The 18,450-nt window shown below is 42.7% G+C and overlaps 2 protein-coding genes across 3 annotated transcripts in view; one reads left to right on the forward strand and one right to left on the reverse strand.

Moving 5' to 3' along the window:
• ATOH8 (atonal bHLH transcription factor 8) overlaps window positions 1-18,450 on the reverse strand; it is a 249,058-nt gene that overhangs the window by 113,235 nt on the left and 117,373 nt on the right. The gene's annotated exons all lie outside the window — the stretch shown is intronic.
• SLC25A30 (solute carrier family 25 member 30) overlaps window positions 1-18,450 on the forward strand; it is a 38,849-nt gene that overhangs the window by 4,891 nt on the left and 15,508 nt on the right. For both annotated transcript variants that reach the window (XM_087967610.1, XM_087967611.1), the window contains exons 2-6: window positions 1,152-1,236; window positions 4,685-4,832; window positions 7,293-7,387; window positions 9,084-9,169; window positions 16,625-16,724. In XM_087967610.1, the coding sequence (XP_087823736.1) occupies window positions 1,152-1,236; window positions 4,685-4,832; window positions 7,293-7,387; window positions 9,084-9,169; window positions 16,625-16,724 (514 nt within the window). The remainder of the gene's footprint in view (window positions 1-1,151; window positions 1,237-4,684; window positions 4,833-7,292; window positions 7,388-9,083; window positions 9,170-16,624; window positions 16,725-18,450) is intronic.

The raw sequence follows: 18,450 nt of genomic DNA on the forward strand, positions 1-18,450 counted from the left end.
GATCCTTTCTTCTTCAAAAGTATCAAGGCGGTGCTTTTCTTTATCTCTGCTTCGGAGGCCCTCGGCCATAATTTTCCTAGAGGTGATCTATCTTTGGTTTAGCCAATTATACAAAGGATTCCAATTGTTGTAATAGGATGAGGATTCTTTATTTTTAGTGCTTGGGTTAGTTTGTCCATTTCGCGCATTGTAAAATTTTCTGAATAACCATATGTTTCAGTGGGAATGGAAGGTAATTTCCAGCACTGGGCAAATGCCAGTCTGGCTGGGGTTAAGATATGAATTACAATATACTTCGATTTTTGGGTATTTGTTTATCGAAAATTCCTAGAAGGAAGGACTCTGGTTTGTACTCTATTTGTTCCTTGGTTATTTCCTCTAGCCAGCGCCTAATTTTTTGCCAGTACTTCTGGGTTTCCTTGCACGACCACCACAAATGGAAGAAGGTACCTTCTATGCTTTGACATTTCCAACAATTGGGGCTCGTGTTGGGGTGCATCTTCGCCAATCTCGAAGGGGGCAGGTGCCATCTATAAAACATTTTATATGCGTTTTCTTTATAAGCTGCTGATTTTGTGATCTTAATGTTCCTGTTCCAGATCCTTTCCCATTCTGCTAGAGTAATGCTCCGTCCCACGTTTCTGCTCCACGCAATCATATTTCCTTTGACAATTTCTTGTTCTAGTTCAGTTTCTAATAAATGTTTGTAAAATTTAGATATATTTTTTTGCTCGGTCCTAATAGAATTTTGTCTAAAGTCTGTAATTTATTGTAGATTCCAAAATCCTTAATATCTTGTTTATATCTACTATGAATTTGAAGGTACACCCACTGATCAATTTTAAATCCTCGCTCTTGTAATTCTTGTCGGGTTTTCAGTTTTCCTTGTGGCTCTAATAAATTTTCGTACTTAATCATTTTAGTTATATCCAAATTATTAGGGTGTACTATCGCTTCCATTGGAGATAGCCAAATCGGTATTTTTAGATAAAGTTTTTACGTACTTTTTTCCAATTGGTTAATAGAGAGTCCCTGATAAGATGCCTATGGAAATATGATTGCCTGGGTTTCCCAGTTTCCCACAGAAAGGCATGCCATAGGAGGGTGCTTTTAAGAACCGTGTGTCCTTGTTGTTTTGTTGTCTCTTGCAGAGGGAGGAGTCACTCAGGAGCATGGCGGCTTTGAACTGGAAGCCATTCGTCTACGGAGGCCTGGCTTCCATCACTGCAGAATGTGGTAGGTATTTGAACTCGTGAGATAATCAGATGAGATTACTGCTAATTTAGAAAACCGCCCAATGCAGGTGTTTAATGAACTTGGAACTGACTCCTTGCACGCCGACAGGCCTTGGCACTAAAGTCCTTGCAAGCTCAGTGTCATGCCTCTGTCGGAATCTGACTCGGAGGGGGAGGCCGAGCAGCTGACAGGGAATGGGAGTGTGGCTCCGTTGACTATGGAAGAAACTGGGGAAGGGCACCGTCCGGCTGGGCAGAGCAGGGAAGAGGGAGAACAAGGGAGAAGGAGTTCCGAGGAAGACCCAGGCCCACCCCTCTCTTCATCCTAGGGCACGCAGGGAGGAATGGAGAAGGGAGCAACGTGAGTTGCATGGCTTACGGGGGAGGAAAGGGCCCTGATTCCTTTCATTAGCTGAAGCTGGGAACACAGTGTTTAAAAAGGGAGTTTGCACACAGCAAGTTACTGGGTGCAAATCGTGAATTATCTGGTATCATTGAGGCTTATCTGGTTCCTGGTGTCTTCCCAACTGTGTGAGTTTTGCCATGTTTTGAAGTCTGAAATTCCTTCTCCTGGCCTGTCAAGTTAATTACTTCAGTTTGGTTTGTTTGGAGTTTAAGTTACAGTTTGTGTGTACCTTGTTTTGGACTGGATTTTCTCTACTTAGAGGCTGTTCTTGAGATTTTCTCCAGCCAAAGGTAGCCTGGACATTGGGGGCAAAGTTGGAGATAATTAAAGGGACTCTTCTTGCTTATTTAACTGTGTGTAACTAAAGTTGATCCTGCAAGAGAGGGGCCAACATCCAATTTAATGCTTTTGCAACCTGTTCACTTTTTAAAAAGTCCTCGACTTTTTAAACGGCCACAATTGAGCCACAAATTTCTGTGGCTAAATGAGACCTTGGTTAAGTGAATTTTGCCTCATGATCTGACCTTTTTTGTTTTTGCTAGAGTTGTTAAGCGAACCACGGCAGTTGTTAACAAAGTTGCTCTAGTTTCCCGAGTTTGCAAAAATGACTCCAGAATACTGCAACTGTCGTAAGTACGAGTCAGTTGCCAAGCGCTTGAATTTTGATCACATCACCGTGGAGACACTACAATGGTCATAAGTGTGAAAAACAGTCATAAGTCCTTTTCAGTGGTGTTGCAACTTCAAACTAAGCGAACTGTTGTACATCAAGGATGACCTATATTGTGCTCGTATCCCTATTTCTTTAACTAAAAGGTGGCAGGTTTTAATGAGCAAAAATATTGGAATGAGCACAATAATTCAATAGCTGTATCTCAAGGTTGAAGAAGTTGGAAGTTGGTAGTTTGCTTGCAAACCATGAATGAAATATTTTTTTAGTTGGGTAATGAAATGTGGCCTTAATCGTTATGGAGATAAACCTTATTTTAAAAGCATAGTTAAGGGACCTCAATTACATTGCTACTCATAAATGCATGTCCTTCCTTTTCCTTTTTTTTTTTCCTTTTCAGCACGAGGAATTTGGTTCTGCTGAGCTATAAATCTTGAGTTTTAAAAATGGAATTTTAAAAGGAAGACATATTTCTGAAAAAGGGAATTTTAACTTTCTTAAAACTAAGTTTCTTTCAAAGGAGATCTACATTGTGATTGAATTTTGATACAGTATAAAATGGGGAAAGGAGAAAAGTGAGGAAGTATCCAGTTTTTTTTTAATTATATATATAAAAGGCAGGAAATTAATACTTTAGCACAGAAACAAAATTTCTAAGTCTCCAGCGTAACTAGATGTTTGCAAAAGCAGTCAGAATATTATCATATCTTGCTAGGAATGTACTAAAGCTTGCTCCCAGCCTGTGGAATGCAATTATGGCTCCTATTTTTCTTTCAACATCATTTGTAATAATAACATTATTTGTTATTGTTAATAGTTTTGTGTGTGTGTGAGTGTGTGTTTCACACTTCAAATATTCATAGTGCCTTGAACAAAACTCTGGCATATATACAATAACAACAATATCCAGTTATTCTAACAGACAACGGAATGGGGAATAGCAAATTGATGGAGGATTTGAATTATAGAGAATTTGAATATAGATGATTTGAAGGGTTCGATAAATTATAGATAGTTTGAAGGGTTTGATAAAAGCATATTTTTATTTTTAATGAAATTAGCTATGTTTATAAATTTAAGGGCCCCCTCCATCCTGGGTATGCAGGTTATTTAAACAGGCACACGTGCACACACCACACACAAACACACATGTATATTCTGTCCAATTTATGTCAGAAACCAGAGCGGAGTGGCACAGCGGAAGTGTGTTGGGCCCATAACCCAGAGGTTGATGGATCAAAACCATCCTATGCTACCACATATAGGGAAAGTGCCAGTATGTCGCCTCTAATGAATCCTCTGAAGTTTTTTGAAGTTTGGCTCGAGAATCATGGTTTAATTAGAGTGATTGCTGAAATCCTGACAGCAAGCTAACTCTGGCCTACGTCATTTCCAGTCCCCTGTGACCCTGTTTTCCCTCTCCCCCCTGGGTGTGTCATAAATCAGATTCTCCAGCTGAGCCCCTTCAAGGGCTGGGTGTCATCACGTTCTCCAATTAAATATATTCGCGGGCAAAAACTCTGGTATTTTAGTTATAATCTTTTAAAGATAAGAGTTGGAATGTGTCATGCCCCTGTTGGAATCTGATTCTGAGGGGGAGGTTGAACAGCTGACGGAGTGGGAGTGTGGCTCTGGAGGCTGTGGAGGAAACTGGGGAAGGGCACAGTCCGGCTGGGCATTCAGAGAAAGACCCAGGCCCACCCCCTCTTCATCCTAGGGCATGCAGGGAGGAACAGAGAAGGGAGCAATGTGAGTTGTGTGGCTTACGGGAGAGGAAAGGGCCCTGATTCCCTTCATTAGCTGCAGCTGGAAAAACAGGATTTTAAAAGGGCGTTTGTGCACAGCACCTTGCTGGAAGCAAAGTGTGCATTATCTTTGTTTGTTGAGGCTTATCTGGGTTTTTGCCTCCTCCCAACTCTGTGTGTTTTGTTATTCTTTGAAGTCTGCAATTCCTTTTCCTGCCCTATCCCGTTAATTGCTGCAGCGTGGTTTGTGTTGGTTTTTATTTATAATTTATATATACTTTGGGTTCAGGCTGAATTTCTTCCCTTTAAAGACTGTTCTTGGGAGAATTTTCTCTCCAGCTGAAAATAATTGGACATTGGGGGGGCCAAGTTGGAGGTATTAAAGGGACTTTACCTACTTTTGTGACTCTGTTACTTTTGTGTCAGGCCCCTTTGGGTCATCACAGAATGTACTTTTGCTTTCAAACTGCTCTTCCAGATTTCCTTCCCTCCTTTTTTTTATGGCAACTACTAAAAGAGGCTTGGGAATGTTTTAGGAGTTTGACATTAGGTTTGCTTCATTCTGGAATGCCTGCAAGTCTGTAAATTTATAATTCACGAACTAACCAATTCTCTCTTGGGCCTGAAGGAACTTTCCCAATCGATCTGACGAAAACACGGCTGCAGATCCAAGGCCAGAAAAACGACGCCAAGCATAAAGACATCCGCTACCGTGGAATGCTTCACGCGTTAGTGAAAATAGTCAGGGAAGAAGGATTGAAAGCTTTATACTCTGGGTAAGACTTCTAACCTTGTCTGTTTTGTGCATTGTTGAAATGTGCAGATGTGTCTCTAGGTTGTTAAATAGTTTTTGTGTTAGAGTTTTAGAGTTGCCACGAACAGAAGGGGCGGGGGGGATTTGAAAGAGCAATGCACCAGTTTGGAACCAAAAGTGCATTCCATTTGTATCTTGCAAAGATTGTAACTAAGCGACTGGAGTTTTTGCCCCACAAATCTCTTAATTGGAGAATATGATTGATGACTCTTGGCTATGAACCTGTTTCATTGGAGAATATGAATTATGATACACCCAGAGAGTGGGGGGGGGGGGGGAAACCAGGGTTAAGGGTGACAGTGAATTACGTGTCTCAGAATCGGCTACATCCAGGTCATGCTGACATGTTCACCTCTAATAAATCCTTTGAAGTTTGTGAAGCTTGGCTTGAGGCTCATGATTTTAATTAGGGCAACTGCCGGAATCCTGACATGAGTCACAAACGTGTGTGCAGCATGCTATATTTTTTTATTTTTCACCCTTTTAATCGTAACCAGTTCTCGGAGACAGCCTGGACAAATCTTTGCAGTTTTCTTGGCAAGGGTTTCCAGAAGTGGTTTGCCATTGCTTCCTTCTTAGGGCTGAGAGAAAATGACTGGCCCAGGGTCACCCAATTGGTTTTGTGGACTAGAATTCACAGTCTCTTGGTTTCTAGCCTGATGCCTTAACCAGTAGGCCAAATTGGCCCCTCAAACTGGGGTTTTAGATTATCTTAGACCTAATTTTTGGACCTAATTCTGAGTCACATCCTAGTTTATTTTCCTAGTGGGTTAATTGGTATTAACTTGGCATTCCCCATTGAGGAAAAAGTCATTTAATGCTTTGATGAGAACTGGTGAATTGGATTCAAAATTGTGTTTTTGGGTGCAAACATGGCTTTTAAAGTTTGGGATGTTCTGAACCTTTTCTTCCTGTAGTGTGCATTTACACAAACACCCACATGCATACATTCCCAATAAGATTGGTTATGAACAGGCTGAACTATTCTAGAAAAGTTTTGTGTTCCCTAAAATTCTCTATTTTTTCTCCGGAACATTTAACTTCAAAATTCTGGGGAGGAAAAACTTTTGGAAAAGATGCATGTTTGTTTCTCCTGCTTTGCATACAATTGTTGGTGATTTCTACATTTATAGATTCTTCATAAATTCCCTTGGGAGTCAAATTTGGGTCTGAGTTTTTAGAAGTCCATATTCCTTCCCAAGAACTGCTTCCAGCAACAGTTGATTCAACCGGTCATAACAGATATAAGAGAGACAATTTGGTGTAGTGCTTAAGGCCCCTTATTAGAAACCTGGAGACTGTGAGTTCTGGTCCAATCTTAGGCATGAAACCTACCTGGATGATTTGGAGCCAATTACCATCTCTCAGCCCTAGGAAGGAGAAAAAGGGAAGGACAGATCATTTTGGAAAAACCTTGCCAAGAAAACAGCAAGGCCTAGTCCAAACAGCGACCAAGAGAGATTCAAAAATAGCAAATCACGAAATAGAAATCTCTTTTAATTTATGCTGGTTGCCAACTATCCTTGGAGCCTCCTGAACTCTTCTGCTGCCACCAATGTGGTTATAACTTCCTCACCTGGAGTATTAACAGGTAACAGATAATCAGAATTGGAAGGGACCTTTATAGGTCATCTAGTCCAACCACCTGCCCAAGCAGGAGACCCTACTACACCATTTCTGATAAATGGCAGCCCAATCTCTTCCTGAAAGCCTCCAGTGATGATGCTCCCACAACTTCTGAAGGCAACTTCTGTTCCATGGGTTGATTGTTCTCCCTGTCAGAAAGTTTCTCCTTATTTCCAGGTTGAATCTCTCCTTGATCAGTTTCCATCCATTATTCCTTGTCTGGCCTTCAGGTGCTTTCAAAAATAGCTTGACCCCCTTCCTCCTCTCTGTAGCAGCCCCTCAAATATTGGAAGATGCTATCCTGTCTCCCCTGGTCCTTCTCTTCCCTAGACTAGCCAGGCCCAGTTCCTGCAACCTTTCATCGTATGTTTTAGTCTTGAGTCCCCTCATCATCCTGGTTGCTCTTCTCTGCACTCGTTCTAGAGTCTCACCATCCTTTTTATAATGTGGTGGCCAACACTGGATGCCGTACTCTAGGTGTGGCTTTACTAAGGCTTTATAGAGTGTTATTAGTAGCTCACTGGATCTCTATTGTATCCCTCTGTTAATGCAATTTAGGATTGCATTAGCTTTTTTGGCAGCTGCTGCACACGGCTGGCTCCTATTTGGCTGATTGTCCACTACGACTCCCAAGATCCCTCTCCCAGTTCCTGCTATTGAGCCTGGTTTCACCCAGTCTGTATGTGTCTTTTGGGTTTTTCTTGCCTAAGTGGAGGACTAAGTATATTAGGTGTTTAGAAGACCGCAGGAGAGCCAGACCCCTGATTTGATTAATGCCTGTGTTTTCCTCTTGCAGAATAGCGCCCGCTATGCTGCGCCAGGCCTCTTACGGGACCATAAAAATAGGCACTTATCAGAGCTTGAAAAGGATATTTATCGAACGGCCAGAAGGTAAGCAGGTATTCCCCCCCCACACCTCCCAGATCCAAGATGCATTTCTTAGATCAAAGATAAAGAGAGGTCAGAGCAAAGAATATAGGAAACTAGAAGAGTTTTAATGCAGGGGGTCAGCTAAGAGAATAACCGATGGAAGTCTGTAGAGATTCTCCGTCCTCCAGGTCATGCTTGTCTTAAAGGTGCTTTTTGTCAGGAGGTAAGTGGACTTTCTTGTTTCTTCTTTTGAAGATGTTTCGCTTCTCACCCAAAAAGCTTCTTCAGCTCTGACTGGAGGGTAGGAAGGGAAGGATTTATACTCCTGGCAAACAACTGGTCATTGACATCCTTTTAGAGAGTCGTTGAGGCCACTTGGGGGTTCTCTGTGTCCTCAAGGTCCCCTGAGTGGTGCAAATGGTTCCTGTAGTCTGCAACTTTTTCCCCTCTGGAAATCCATTCCTGCTCCCACCCCATTCCAACCCCAAATTGTATAGCTAAAAGTCTGTACAGATTCTCCCTCATCCAAGTAATGGTAGTCCCAAAGGTGCTTTTTTCAGGAGGCACCTGGACTTTCTGGTTTTTTTTTTCTTTTGAAGACGTTTTGCTTCTCATCCAGATAGATAGATGGAATTCTTTTTATTGGCCAAGTGTGATTGGACACACAAGGAATTTGTCTTGCTGCAAATGCTCTCAGTGTCCATAAAAGATACATTTGTCAAGAGTCAAGAATCATCAGGTCCAACACTTAATGATAGTCATAGGATACAATAAGCAATCAAATTATACTAGCAGACAGTCAATATAAAGTTACAAAGTTACAGTCCCAAGTGGGAGGGGATGGGCGATAAGGAGTGATGAGAAGATTAATAGTGTTAGTAGTGCAGACTTTGTAAATAGTTGGACAGTGTTGAGGGAATTATTTGTTTAGCGGAGTGATGGCATTCAGGGAAAAACTCCCCTTGTGTCTAGTTGTTCTGGTGTGCAGGGCTCTATAGAGTCATTTTGAGGGAAGGAGTTGAAACAGTTTATGTCCGGCACGTGAGGGGTGTGTAAATATTTTCACAGCCCTCTATGACTCGTGCAGGATACAGGTCCTCCTCCATGGAAGGTAGGTTGGTAGCCATTGTTTTTTTTCTGCAGTCCTAATTACTCCCTGGAGTCCGTGTCTGTCCTGTTGGGTTGCAGGAAGAAGGAGCTTCCTCAGCTCTGACGGGATCGTGGATAGGATAATCCTTCCATTCCCCCATTATCCTGTCAGAACTGAAGAAGCTTCTTGGATGAGAAGCGAAGCACCTTCAAAGAAGTCCAGTTGTCTCCTGAAAAAGAGCACCTTTGGGACCACAGAATTGGAAGGGACCTTGGAGGTCTTCTAGTCCAGCCCCCTCCTTAGGCAGGAAACCCTACACCACTTCAAACAAATGGTTGTCCAATCTCTTCCTAAAAAACTTCCAACGTTGGAGCATTCACAACATCTGGATGCAAACTGTTCCGCTGATTAATTGTTTTCCCTGTCAGGAAATTTCTTCTTAGTTCTAGTTTCTGCTTTCCTAGATCTCAAACAATTTCTCCTTAAAAACTCCCATGGTATTAAGACGCTTCCAAAAAAAAAAAAAAAAAAAACCTGTGCCAAGAAAACTTCAGGGTCTAATTAAAACTAGTTCGGACGCCCAAATATAAACCTTGAGCGTAATGAATTTTTTCCCCTCTGATACAGACGAAACTCTGGCTGTCAATGTCTTGTGTGGGATTCTGTCTGGAGTCATTTCCTCTTCCATTGCGAACCCCACCGATGTGCTGAAGGTAAGTTCTTGGCCTTCCGTTTCATTTCAGTTTGCATCCAAGGGCCAACCATGCTTCAGATAAAGCAGGAGGCAGCTAGTCGACGGTGAATTTCCGAGGGACACCCCCCCCCAAAAAAAACTTGCACGTTTAAAACTCAAAACCGAAACTGTTTTGGATGGAATAAATCAAAGAGGGTTGGCGATGCTGGCTATTTTGGAGGTCAGATTACAGGCAGCCCTTGAGTGGTGGGGTGGCCTAGAGGTAGAACTCTCACCTCACAATCAGGAGGCTGTGAGTTCGATCCTAGGTTAGAGGCAGATATTTCTCTCTCTTGGCACAATGAGAATATATCGGCTGAACAAAACTCTGCACTGGTGACAGGAAGGGCATCCGGCCAGTCAAATACTCAGCTCCATTCATTCAGTTTCCCCGACTCCACCCTGCAAGGGATTATGGGGTCATTAAAAGAAGATGATTACAGGCAGACCTTGACTTAACAACGGTTCATTTAGTGGCCGTTCAAAACTACAACAGCACTGAAAAAGTGACACGTTTCACACTTACGGCTGTTTGCAGCATCCCCGCAAATCGTAGGATCAAAATTCAGACAGTTTGGCCCCTGACTCATATTTACGACGGGTTGCATTGTCCCAGGGTTGTGCGATTCCCCTTTTGTGACCTTCTGACAATCAAAGACAGTGAGGAAACCAGATCCATTTAACAACCGTTACAACTAGCATAACAACTGCAGGGATTAACAGCTGTGCCAAGAAAAGCCGTACAATCGGGCAAAACTCACTCGATAAATGTTTTGTGTAGCCACAGAAATTTTTGCTACGTGAATTGCGGTCATAAGTTAAGGACGGTCTGTACTTTTGAGGTTCGCCTTTTGAAATAACGTCACCCAGAAGAATAGGAAGTCAGTCCTTGCTTCTTAGCTGTGTTACAGAAAAATAATGTGTATAATTCGATGTAAATAAGTGACATAGATTGTTACGGTTTTCGTCACCACAGAAATTTTCAGCCGGTCTCTAAAGCCCAATTTAAAGCGAAAGCTAATTAGCCTTAAGTCCTTGTTAGTGGTCTTCTCAGGACCTTACAAGGGGCCTGCGGCTAAGCCAGTTTTTAAATATCACCATCTGGACTTGGATATTATTAGCCCTTCTAACTTCCTGTGTCACCTCTCTGGAATGAGAGTCGAGAGCTTTCAGAAATGTCTCAGATTTTTTGCCCAAGGAATAAGAGGAGGAGGGGCCTGGAGACCCTCCTACCACCTGTTGGCTTGATGGATGCGGCTGTTCTGTCCGAGGCCTCCCCAAACAGCCCTCCGTCAATTCGGACTCCCGGCAAAAACCTCTTTTATTACATTAAGGTGAATGTAGTTCATTCACAGTCAGCCAACAGCTTGGCAAACAGTCCCGCAAAGGTAGACTAATGAGCTCAGACCTTTATCAATCCTGGAATGCTACCCGGTAAAATTCCACACTCAGTGCTGACAGGGAAGGGCTCGGTTATACAGACAAATCTCCACGAGGCTGGAACGAACGAACTAACGAGCGAGTGGTTTCCTGCAAAAGGCCCCTCCCCTTTTGCTCCTCTTTTAATCCTGATGGGAGGGGCCATTCATCGTTCACCTGTGGCCTTACTCCCACGTCGACCCCGAGTTCTTAATTATTCCTTCCTTTTGGCAGCTCTGCACATGCTCAGGCTGGGAACCGGTTCCAGAAGTTGCCCCACCTCACTGCTGTCTGAGCCCCAAGGCCGCTGAGGACTGCCAGCGTGCCCTAGCCCCCATCTCTGGCTCTGATGCAGAACCCTCCTCCAGGCCTTCCTCAGCCTCCAGACCCGGCCCAGGTTGTCCCCCCCCCCACCCGCTGTTGTGGCCCGCCAGCTCCACCAGCCGCTGGCGGGCCACAACAGTGGCCAGATTTCGTCCCTGCTCCAAGTCCACTTCCTATTAAAATCCAGTCTGTTATTTGAGATTGACGGACTTTCTTGCCGTCGTCGTCAAGGGAATCACTGCAGTCGTTAAGTTAGTCTCATGGTTGCTAAGTGAAACTGCTTCCCCCCCCCCCCATTGTCAGGAGGTGACAAAAAGGGATCCCATGACCCCGGGACAAAGCAACCGTCATAAGTACGTGCCAGTTGCCAAGCCTCTGAATTTGGACCACGTGATTGTGGGGTTGTATGTGTGGGGAAATGGTTGTAAGTCACTTTTTTTCGGTGCCATCGCAACTTCAAATAGTTACTATAGCAAGAGTTGCAAGTCAAGGATTGTATCATGCCCCTGTCGGAATCTGGCTCGGAGGAGGAAGTCAGACAGCTGACAGGGACTGGGAGGGTGGCTCCATTGGCTATGGGAAGGGCAAAGGCCGGCTGGGCAGAACAAGGGAGAGGGAGTTCAGAGGAAGACCCAGGCCCACCCCCTCTTCATCCTAGAACATGCAGGGAGGAACGGAGAAGGGAGCAACGTGAGTTGTGTGTCCTATGGGGGAGGAAAGGGTCTTGATTCCCTTCATTAGCTACAGTTGGAAACTGTGTTTAAAAAGGGAAGCTGCGCGCAGCAAGCTGTTGGGAGCAAATCGTGAATTATTTGGTATCGTCGTGGCTTATCTGTGTTCCTGGCGTCTTCCCAACTGTGTGAGTTTTGCCGTGCCTTCCAGTCTGAAATTCTTGCTTCTGCCCTGCCAAACTAATTACTTCAGCTTGGTTTGTTTGGACTTTAAGTTACAGTTTTTGTTTACCCTGTTTTGGACTTCATTCTCTGCAGCCAAAGGCTGTTCCTGGGAGACTTTTTCTCCAGCCCGAAGGTAACCTGGACCTTGGGGGCAAAGTTGGAGATAATAAAGGGACTCTTATTGCTTATTTGACTGTGTTGCCTTTGGGCCACGCCCCTTTGGGTCATCTCAGACTGCCTGTATCTCATCCCACCCAATATTAATTATTCCACCTGGTTGTAATTTTCTCTGTCTCCCCATAAAACCAGCCTTGGTCCTAGTTTTCTCTGTCTGCCCATAAAAGCAGCCTTGGTCCTTTTTAAGCATTGAGCAGCAAGCTGGGACTTTCTATACACAGGTGGTCCTCGACTTACGACAGTTCGTATAGTGACCGAAGTTACAACGGCCCTGCAAAAAGTTAGCCCCGTTTTTCACACTTAATGACTGCCGCAGCATCGCCATGTTTACTTGATCCAAATTCGGACAGTCAGCAAATTGACTCGGATTTATAACAGTCGTTGTGTCCCCGGGGGGGTCCCCTTTTGCGACTTTCTGATGATCAACCTCAAATGGGGAAGCCAGATTCACTCAACGACCGTGTTAAGTGCAGGGATTCGCTTAACAACTAATGGCAGGAAAGCTCATAAAATGGGACAAAGGTCACTTAACAAGGGTCTCTCACTTAGCAGCAGAAATGCAGGGCTCCATTGTGGCTGTAACTCGAGGACTGCCTGGACTTAACAACCATTTGCTAACTTAAATCTCTCTCTCTCTTTTTTGTTTACACTATTAAGAATCGCAAAGGCAATTTCTGCCGGGCCCAGCTCTTTTCTTTCCTTTTTCTTCTTGCGTTGTTCATCACTTGAGAGTTTCAAGAAGAGACTGGACTGCCATTGGTCAGAAATGGTGTAGGGCAGGGGTGTCAAACTCGATATCATTGAAGGCCGCATCAGGATTGTATTTTACCTCGGAGGGCCAGCGTGGGTGTGGTCAGCTCGACATCCCTCGTGTCAGGGGTGCCTGTGGCGGCCCGAGCCCTCGGCCAGAGCAAACAGGCTCCGGAGCTCCGTTTTCGGCTGCAACGGCCTCCTGGAAGTAACCCTCTGCCCATGAAAACAGAGCTCAAGAGGGCTGTGGGCAGCCAACCTGAGTTCTGTTTTGGCTGGCAGAGGCACCGCAGGCCAGTCTTTCGCCGTTTCCAGGGTGGCCCTGCAGGCCAGATCTAATCACCCCGCAGGCCAGATCTGGCCCCCGGGCCTTGAGTTTGACACCCCTGGTGTCGGGTCTCCCGCTTGGGCAGGGGGTTGGACTAGATGACCTCCAAGGTCCCTTCCAACTCTGATTACCTGTTAAATCTGTATCTGTATGTATTATCCAGAAGGGAACCCTCTGTTGGGGTCATCATAAGGAGGGAAAACTGCCCCCTCCACTTTATCTGTACTCCAGCAGGTCATGAGTAAAAAATACTTGAGCGTGTTAGTAGTATCTAATTTAAGATTGTTCTCCTTCCTCTGGCTCTCCCATTATACGAGCTTTGCCTGCTGTGAGGTCGAGGCATTTCTTAAAGGGCTCCACACCAGCATGCTGGATTTATTGGAGTTATTTATTCTGGGGGAATTGGGAGAAATAACTCTCAGCCCAATTCCACGCTTCCTTGGGTTACTTTTGCAGGGCTTTGGCCAGACTTTTAAGAGAAGTCGGCCATTTTTCTAGCCGTCTAGAAGGAGGAGGAGTAGAGAAATAGAGAGAGGTGTTGGGGGTGAGGGAAAGATAGATAGATAGATAGATAGATAGATAGATAGATAGATAGATAGATAGATAGATAGATAGATAGATAGATAGATAGATAAAAGATAGATAGATAGATAGATAGATAGATAGATAGATAGATAGACAGACAGACAGACAGATAGATAGATAGATAGATAGATAGATAGATAGATAGATAGATAGATAGATAAAAGATAGATAGATAGATAGATAGATAGATAGATAGATAGATAGATAGATAGATAGATAGATAGATAGATAGATAGATGATGATAGATAGATAGATGATAGATAGATAGATAGATAGATAGATAGATAGATAGATAGATGATAGATAGATAGATAGATAGATAGATAGATAGATAGATAGATAGATAGATAGATAGATAGATAGATAGAAAGAAGATAGATAGATAGATAGATAGATAGATAGATAGATAGATAGATAGATAGATAGATAGATGATAGATAGATAGATAGATAGATGATAGATAGATAGAAAGAAGATAGATAGAAGATAGATAGATAGATAGATAGATAGACAGACAGATAGAAGATAGATGATAGATAGATAGATAGATAGACAGATAGAAGATAGATAGATAGATAGATAGACAGACAGACAGATAGAAGATAGATAGATTGATAGATAGACAGACAGACAGACAGATAGATGATAGATAGATAGATAGATAGATAGATAGATAGATAGATAGATAGATATAGGGTAGGTAGATAGAGTAGATAGGTTGGTATGTAGATAGATTATGTAGATAGATAAATAGATATATTCTCTCTTTCTCTTAAACAAAGAGAGAGAGAGGGAGAGGGAGAGCAGGAAAGGGAGAGAGAGAAAGAGAGAGAGGGAGAGGAAGAGAGTTTTTCTTATTTATGAAGCTTTTTTCTGTTTTTCAATCAGAGGCCTTGTACCAGTTCTGGAAGAAATATTTTTCCCCTTAATGTAGGATCTTCCTTCCTTCCTTCCTTCCTTCCTTCCTTCCTTCCTTCCTTCCTTCCTTCCTTCCTTCCTTCCTTCCTTCCTTCCTTCTTTACTCCCTCCCTTCTTTCCCTCTCTCTTTCTCTCTCTCTCTTTCCCATCTTTCTTGTTTTTTGTTAACAACTCAAGGCAGCAAACATACATTATTTAATACTCCTTCTCCCTTCTATTTTTCACAGGACAACAACCCTGTGAGGTGAATTGGGTTGAGAGAGTGATGTTGAGGTAATCCCCCATTAGGAGAATGAGCGCATACAGGGAGGCTTATTTGAGAGAAGTGTTTGAATAATACACACACAGCACACAGATACACTGTACAGTAAATGTAGGTTTTTTACTTCCAGAAAGGTTTAAGCAAAGTTCAAGATAAGCAGTCCAAAGTCATTCACAGGTTAAATCAGTCAGTTTTCAATCCAGGGATAATCCAATAACAAAGTCCAGTGTCAAAAACAGTTCAGTATTAGAGTTACATCAAATCCACGAATATCAGTCAATTAGGAAGAACGGCAATACTCTCCAACAACCCAGGTTTCTGGCTCCATCTTATGGCCGTTTGAGAAACCACACCTAATTACACTTTAAGCATTCCCTTAAAGAGGCAGTATTGAAACGTTTATCCTGGTTTATATATTTTCAACCCAAATACCTGTTAGGTGACTTATATTCCTAACAAGTGAGACTGGCTAAAGTCACCCAGATGGCTTTTGTAGCTAACCCAGTACTACAACTCACCATCTCCTGATGATTGGCCCCCAATCACCCAGTTGGCTTCCATGTCTAGTGCAGGACTACAACTCCCCGTTTCCTGGTTTCAACCCCATTGTTTTAACCGCTAGACCCAACTGGCTTCCCATGTATGCTCATTTTTAAGCATTTTACATGTTGGCGATGGATTTTCCCTTTCGTACTTCGTTCGTTTTTTTTCCCTTTGGAATCCTTTCAATACTCAGCAACCTCTTTGTGTTGTGTTTTCCTTTTCCAAGCCAACGAGAAGAATTATTTGGGTGTAAAACATACGATATAGAAGAGACGACTTTTCTTCTGCCAAGAACTGCAACCTCACATGTTCACATTTTAAACAGGAGTAAGCTGAGCCATAGCCAAAAGTGGGCAGAGATACCCTGTTCTTGAAATAATAGAAAATACTTGCAGCTCGGGTTTTGGAAATGAGCTTGGAGAGCGAACCACTGCCAATATCGTGTTCTCTTTTTGGGGGGAATATTTTTTTTTTTTTAGTTTTAACAACAAACATAAACAAACACAAACATAAAACAACAAATAAAACCTTTCAATTGTACAGTGTGTCAGTTGGTGCATATCTCTTGTGCACAATATCAACAGTCTTTCACTCTTAAGTTAAATTAAAATTCATATTATATAGATCAACTATTCATATCATATTATATTATTATTTAAACATCGTAAGACTTTAATTGCAAGTTCACATCATCCTTTTCGAGCAAATCTCAACTTTTACAAGTCCTAATTCATATTATAATTCCTTCCATAATATACAACTATAACATACTTCATTGTATTATATTTAGTTTAGTTTTATATTTATGTTGCAATGTATTTCGTTTCACTATTTTTCTAACCATTGATAAAATAAATCCCACATTTTATAATATTCTTTTTCTTCTTGCTCTCTAATTGCTAATATCAATGTACTCATTTCTGCACATTCCATTATTTTCTATTGGTTTCTTTTCTGATTTCTCTTCCTGGGTGTATTTTTCCTCCACCAAAGGGCAAGACACCAAAAATGACCTCTCAAAGCCCCCCTTTGAAATTAACCTGCCCACCCCTGGTTTAGAGTTACAGGTAAGCCAGATGGATGTCAGTGAGCTGTTTTGATTGACGGCTCCAAGATACGCCAAGATGCCTTCTCATTTCATCATGGAAGAACTGGAGGACGATCAAAATATGGCACCTTTTCTGATTTGTCTTTTTTTTTTGGTCTTCTTTCCCGTCCCCGATAAATCCTAGATCAGAATGCAAGCCCAAGGAAGTCTCATCGAAGGCGGCATGTTTGGGAATTTCATGAATATTTATCAGAACGAAGGCACCCGAGGCCTGTGGAAGGCAAGTTATTCAATACATACCAGACACGTGCCAAGTTTGAGAAAGTTCACAGGGCGAAAGCAACTCCTTCTGGATTGTGGCTGGTTTCCCCTGATTGGGCAACACTGGGTTTGGGGATTTAAAGATGATCAATTGATCATAATTGTATCGATTGCCTTGATAGATAGGTAGAAAAATGGTTCCTTGATTTGTGGATTTATGGGAATATCTCGCACGGAAAGTTTCTAATGCTGCGAAATAGCACTTTGCAATAGCGCTTAGACTGATATACGGCTTTGTAGTGCTTTTACAGCCCTCTCTAAGGGGTTTTAAAGAGTCAGCACATTGCCCCCAACAATCTGGGTCCTCGTTTTCCCAACCTTGGAAGGATGGAAGGCTACCTTGAGCCTCTCAGGATTGAACTCCTGGCAGTGGGCAGAGTTAGCAATAGCAATAGCACTTAAGACTTATATACCACTTCACAGTGCTTTACAGCCCTCTCTAAGCGGTTTACAGAGTCAGCCTGTTGCCCCCAACAATCTGGGTCCTCATTTTACCCACCTCGGAAGGATGGAAGGCTGAATCAACCTTGAGACAGTGAGATTCGAACTGCTGGCAGCTGGCAATCAGCAGAAGTAGCATGCAATAGCGTTTATTCCAACCACTGTGCCATCACAGCTCTTACAAGAGGAAGGAAGGAAGCAAGGAAGGGAAGGGAAGGGAAAGGAAAGGAAAGGAAAGGAAAGGAAAGGAAAGGGAAGGGAGAAAAAGAGAAGGGAAATGAGAGATGGAGGGAGCAGGCGAAAGAGAAAAATGGAGAAAAAGAGGGGAAGGAAGGAGAGAGTAGAGGGAAAGAAAGAAAAGAACGGTAGAAAGAAAAGGGCACAAAGGAAGGAGAGAGGAAGGGAAGGAGGGAGAGAATAGCAATAGCATTTAGACTTATATACCGCTTCCCAGTGCTTTCCAGCCTTCTCTAAGCAGTTTACAGAGTCAGCCTCTTTCCCCCAACAATCTGGGTCCTCATTTTACCCACCTCGGAAGGAGGGCAGTCTACCTTGAGCCGGTCAGATTCAAACTCCTGGCAGCGGGCAGAATTAGCCTGCAGTACCACATCCTAACCACTGCACCACGCTTCCTACTAACCACAACGCAGCCTGGGAATTAGCAAAAACTGAGCTGCTCATCATCAAAGAATTCTGAATTATGTTTGTTCTCACCAAGAGAAAGTCCAAAGCAGGACCTACTGATGGTAGAAAACTCCCCCAAATCTGTCAGGTGGGGCACAGCAACCCCTCTCGATTCCTCATTTAAGCACCTGCCTCTGATTCTGAAATATTTGGGAGAAACTCTTGCAGTTTTCCTCTGAGAATTATTATTTATTTATTTATTTTGCAACAATTTTTTTTAATTTTTATTTTTTAAACGTCCCTTTGAGTAAACAATGTGATTCCAGTTTTTTTTTTTTTACATTCTAATACAAACATGACCCTGGTTACCTATTTAGCTTTATTATCCAATTTCCGATCATATTGCCTATTCCATTTTTCTTTTTATATTCCTCATGCATTACTTTATAATATTATCTATATTCTTAATCGTCTATTCATTGCGCACGTTTTCTTGCATTCGTCCTATTGGCAGGTTTTACCACATTATGTTCTTCCATTCATCATTTTCAAAAAATTCATCTTAATTTATACCATCCGGTTTTTATCCCCCTTTCATTATCAAGTCAATCTTGCCAGCCTCTT

The sequence above is a fragment of the Notechis scutatus genome, chromosome 5, assembly GCF_049901735.1.
Source record: "Notechis scutatus isolate UNSWTSFEM ecotype Mainland chromosome 5, rNotScu1.2, whole genome shotgun sequence".
Lineage (NCBI taxonomy): Eukaryota > Metazoa > Chordata > Lepidosauria > Squamata > Elapidae > Notechis > Notechis scutatus.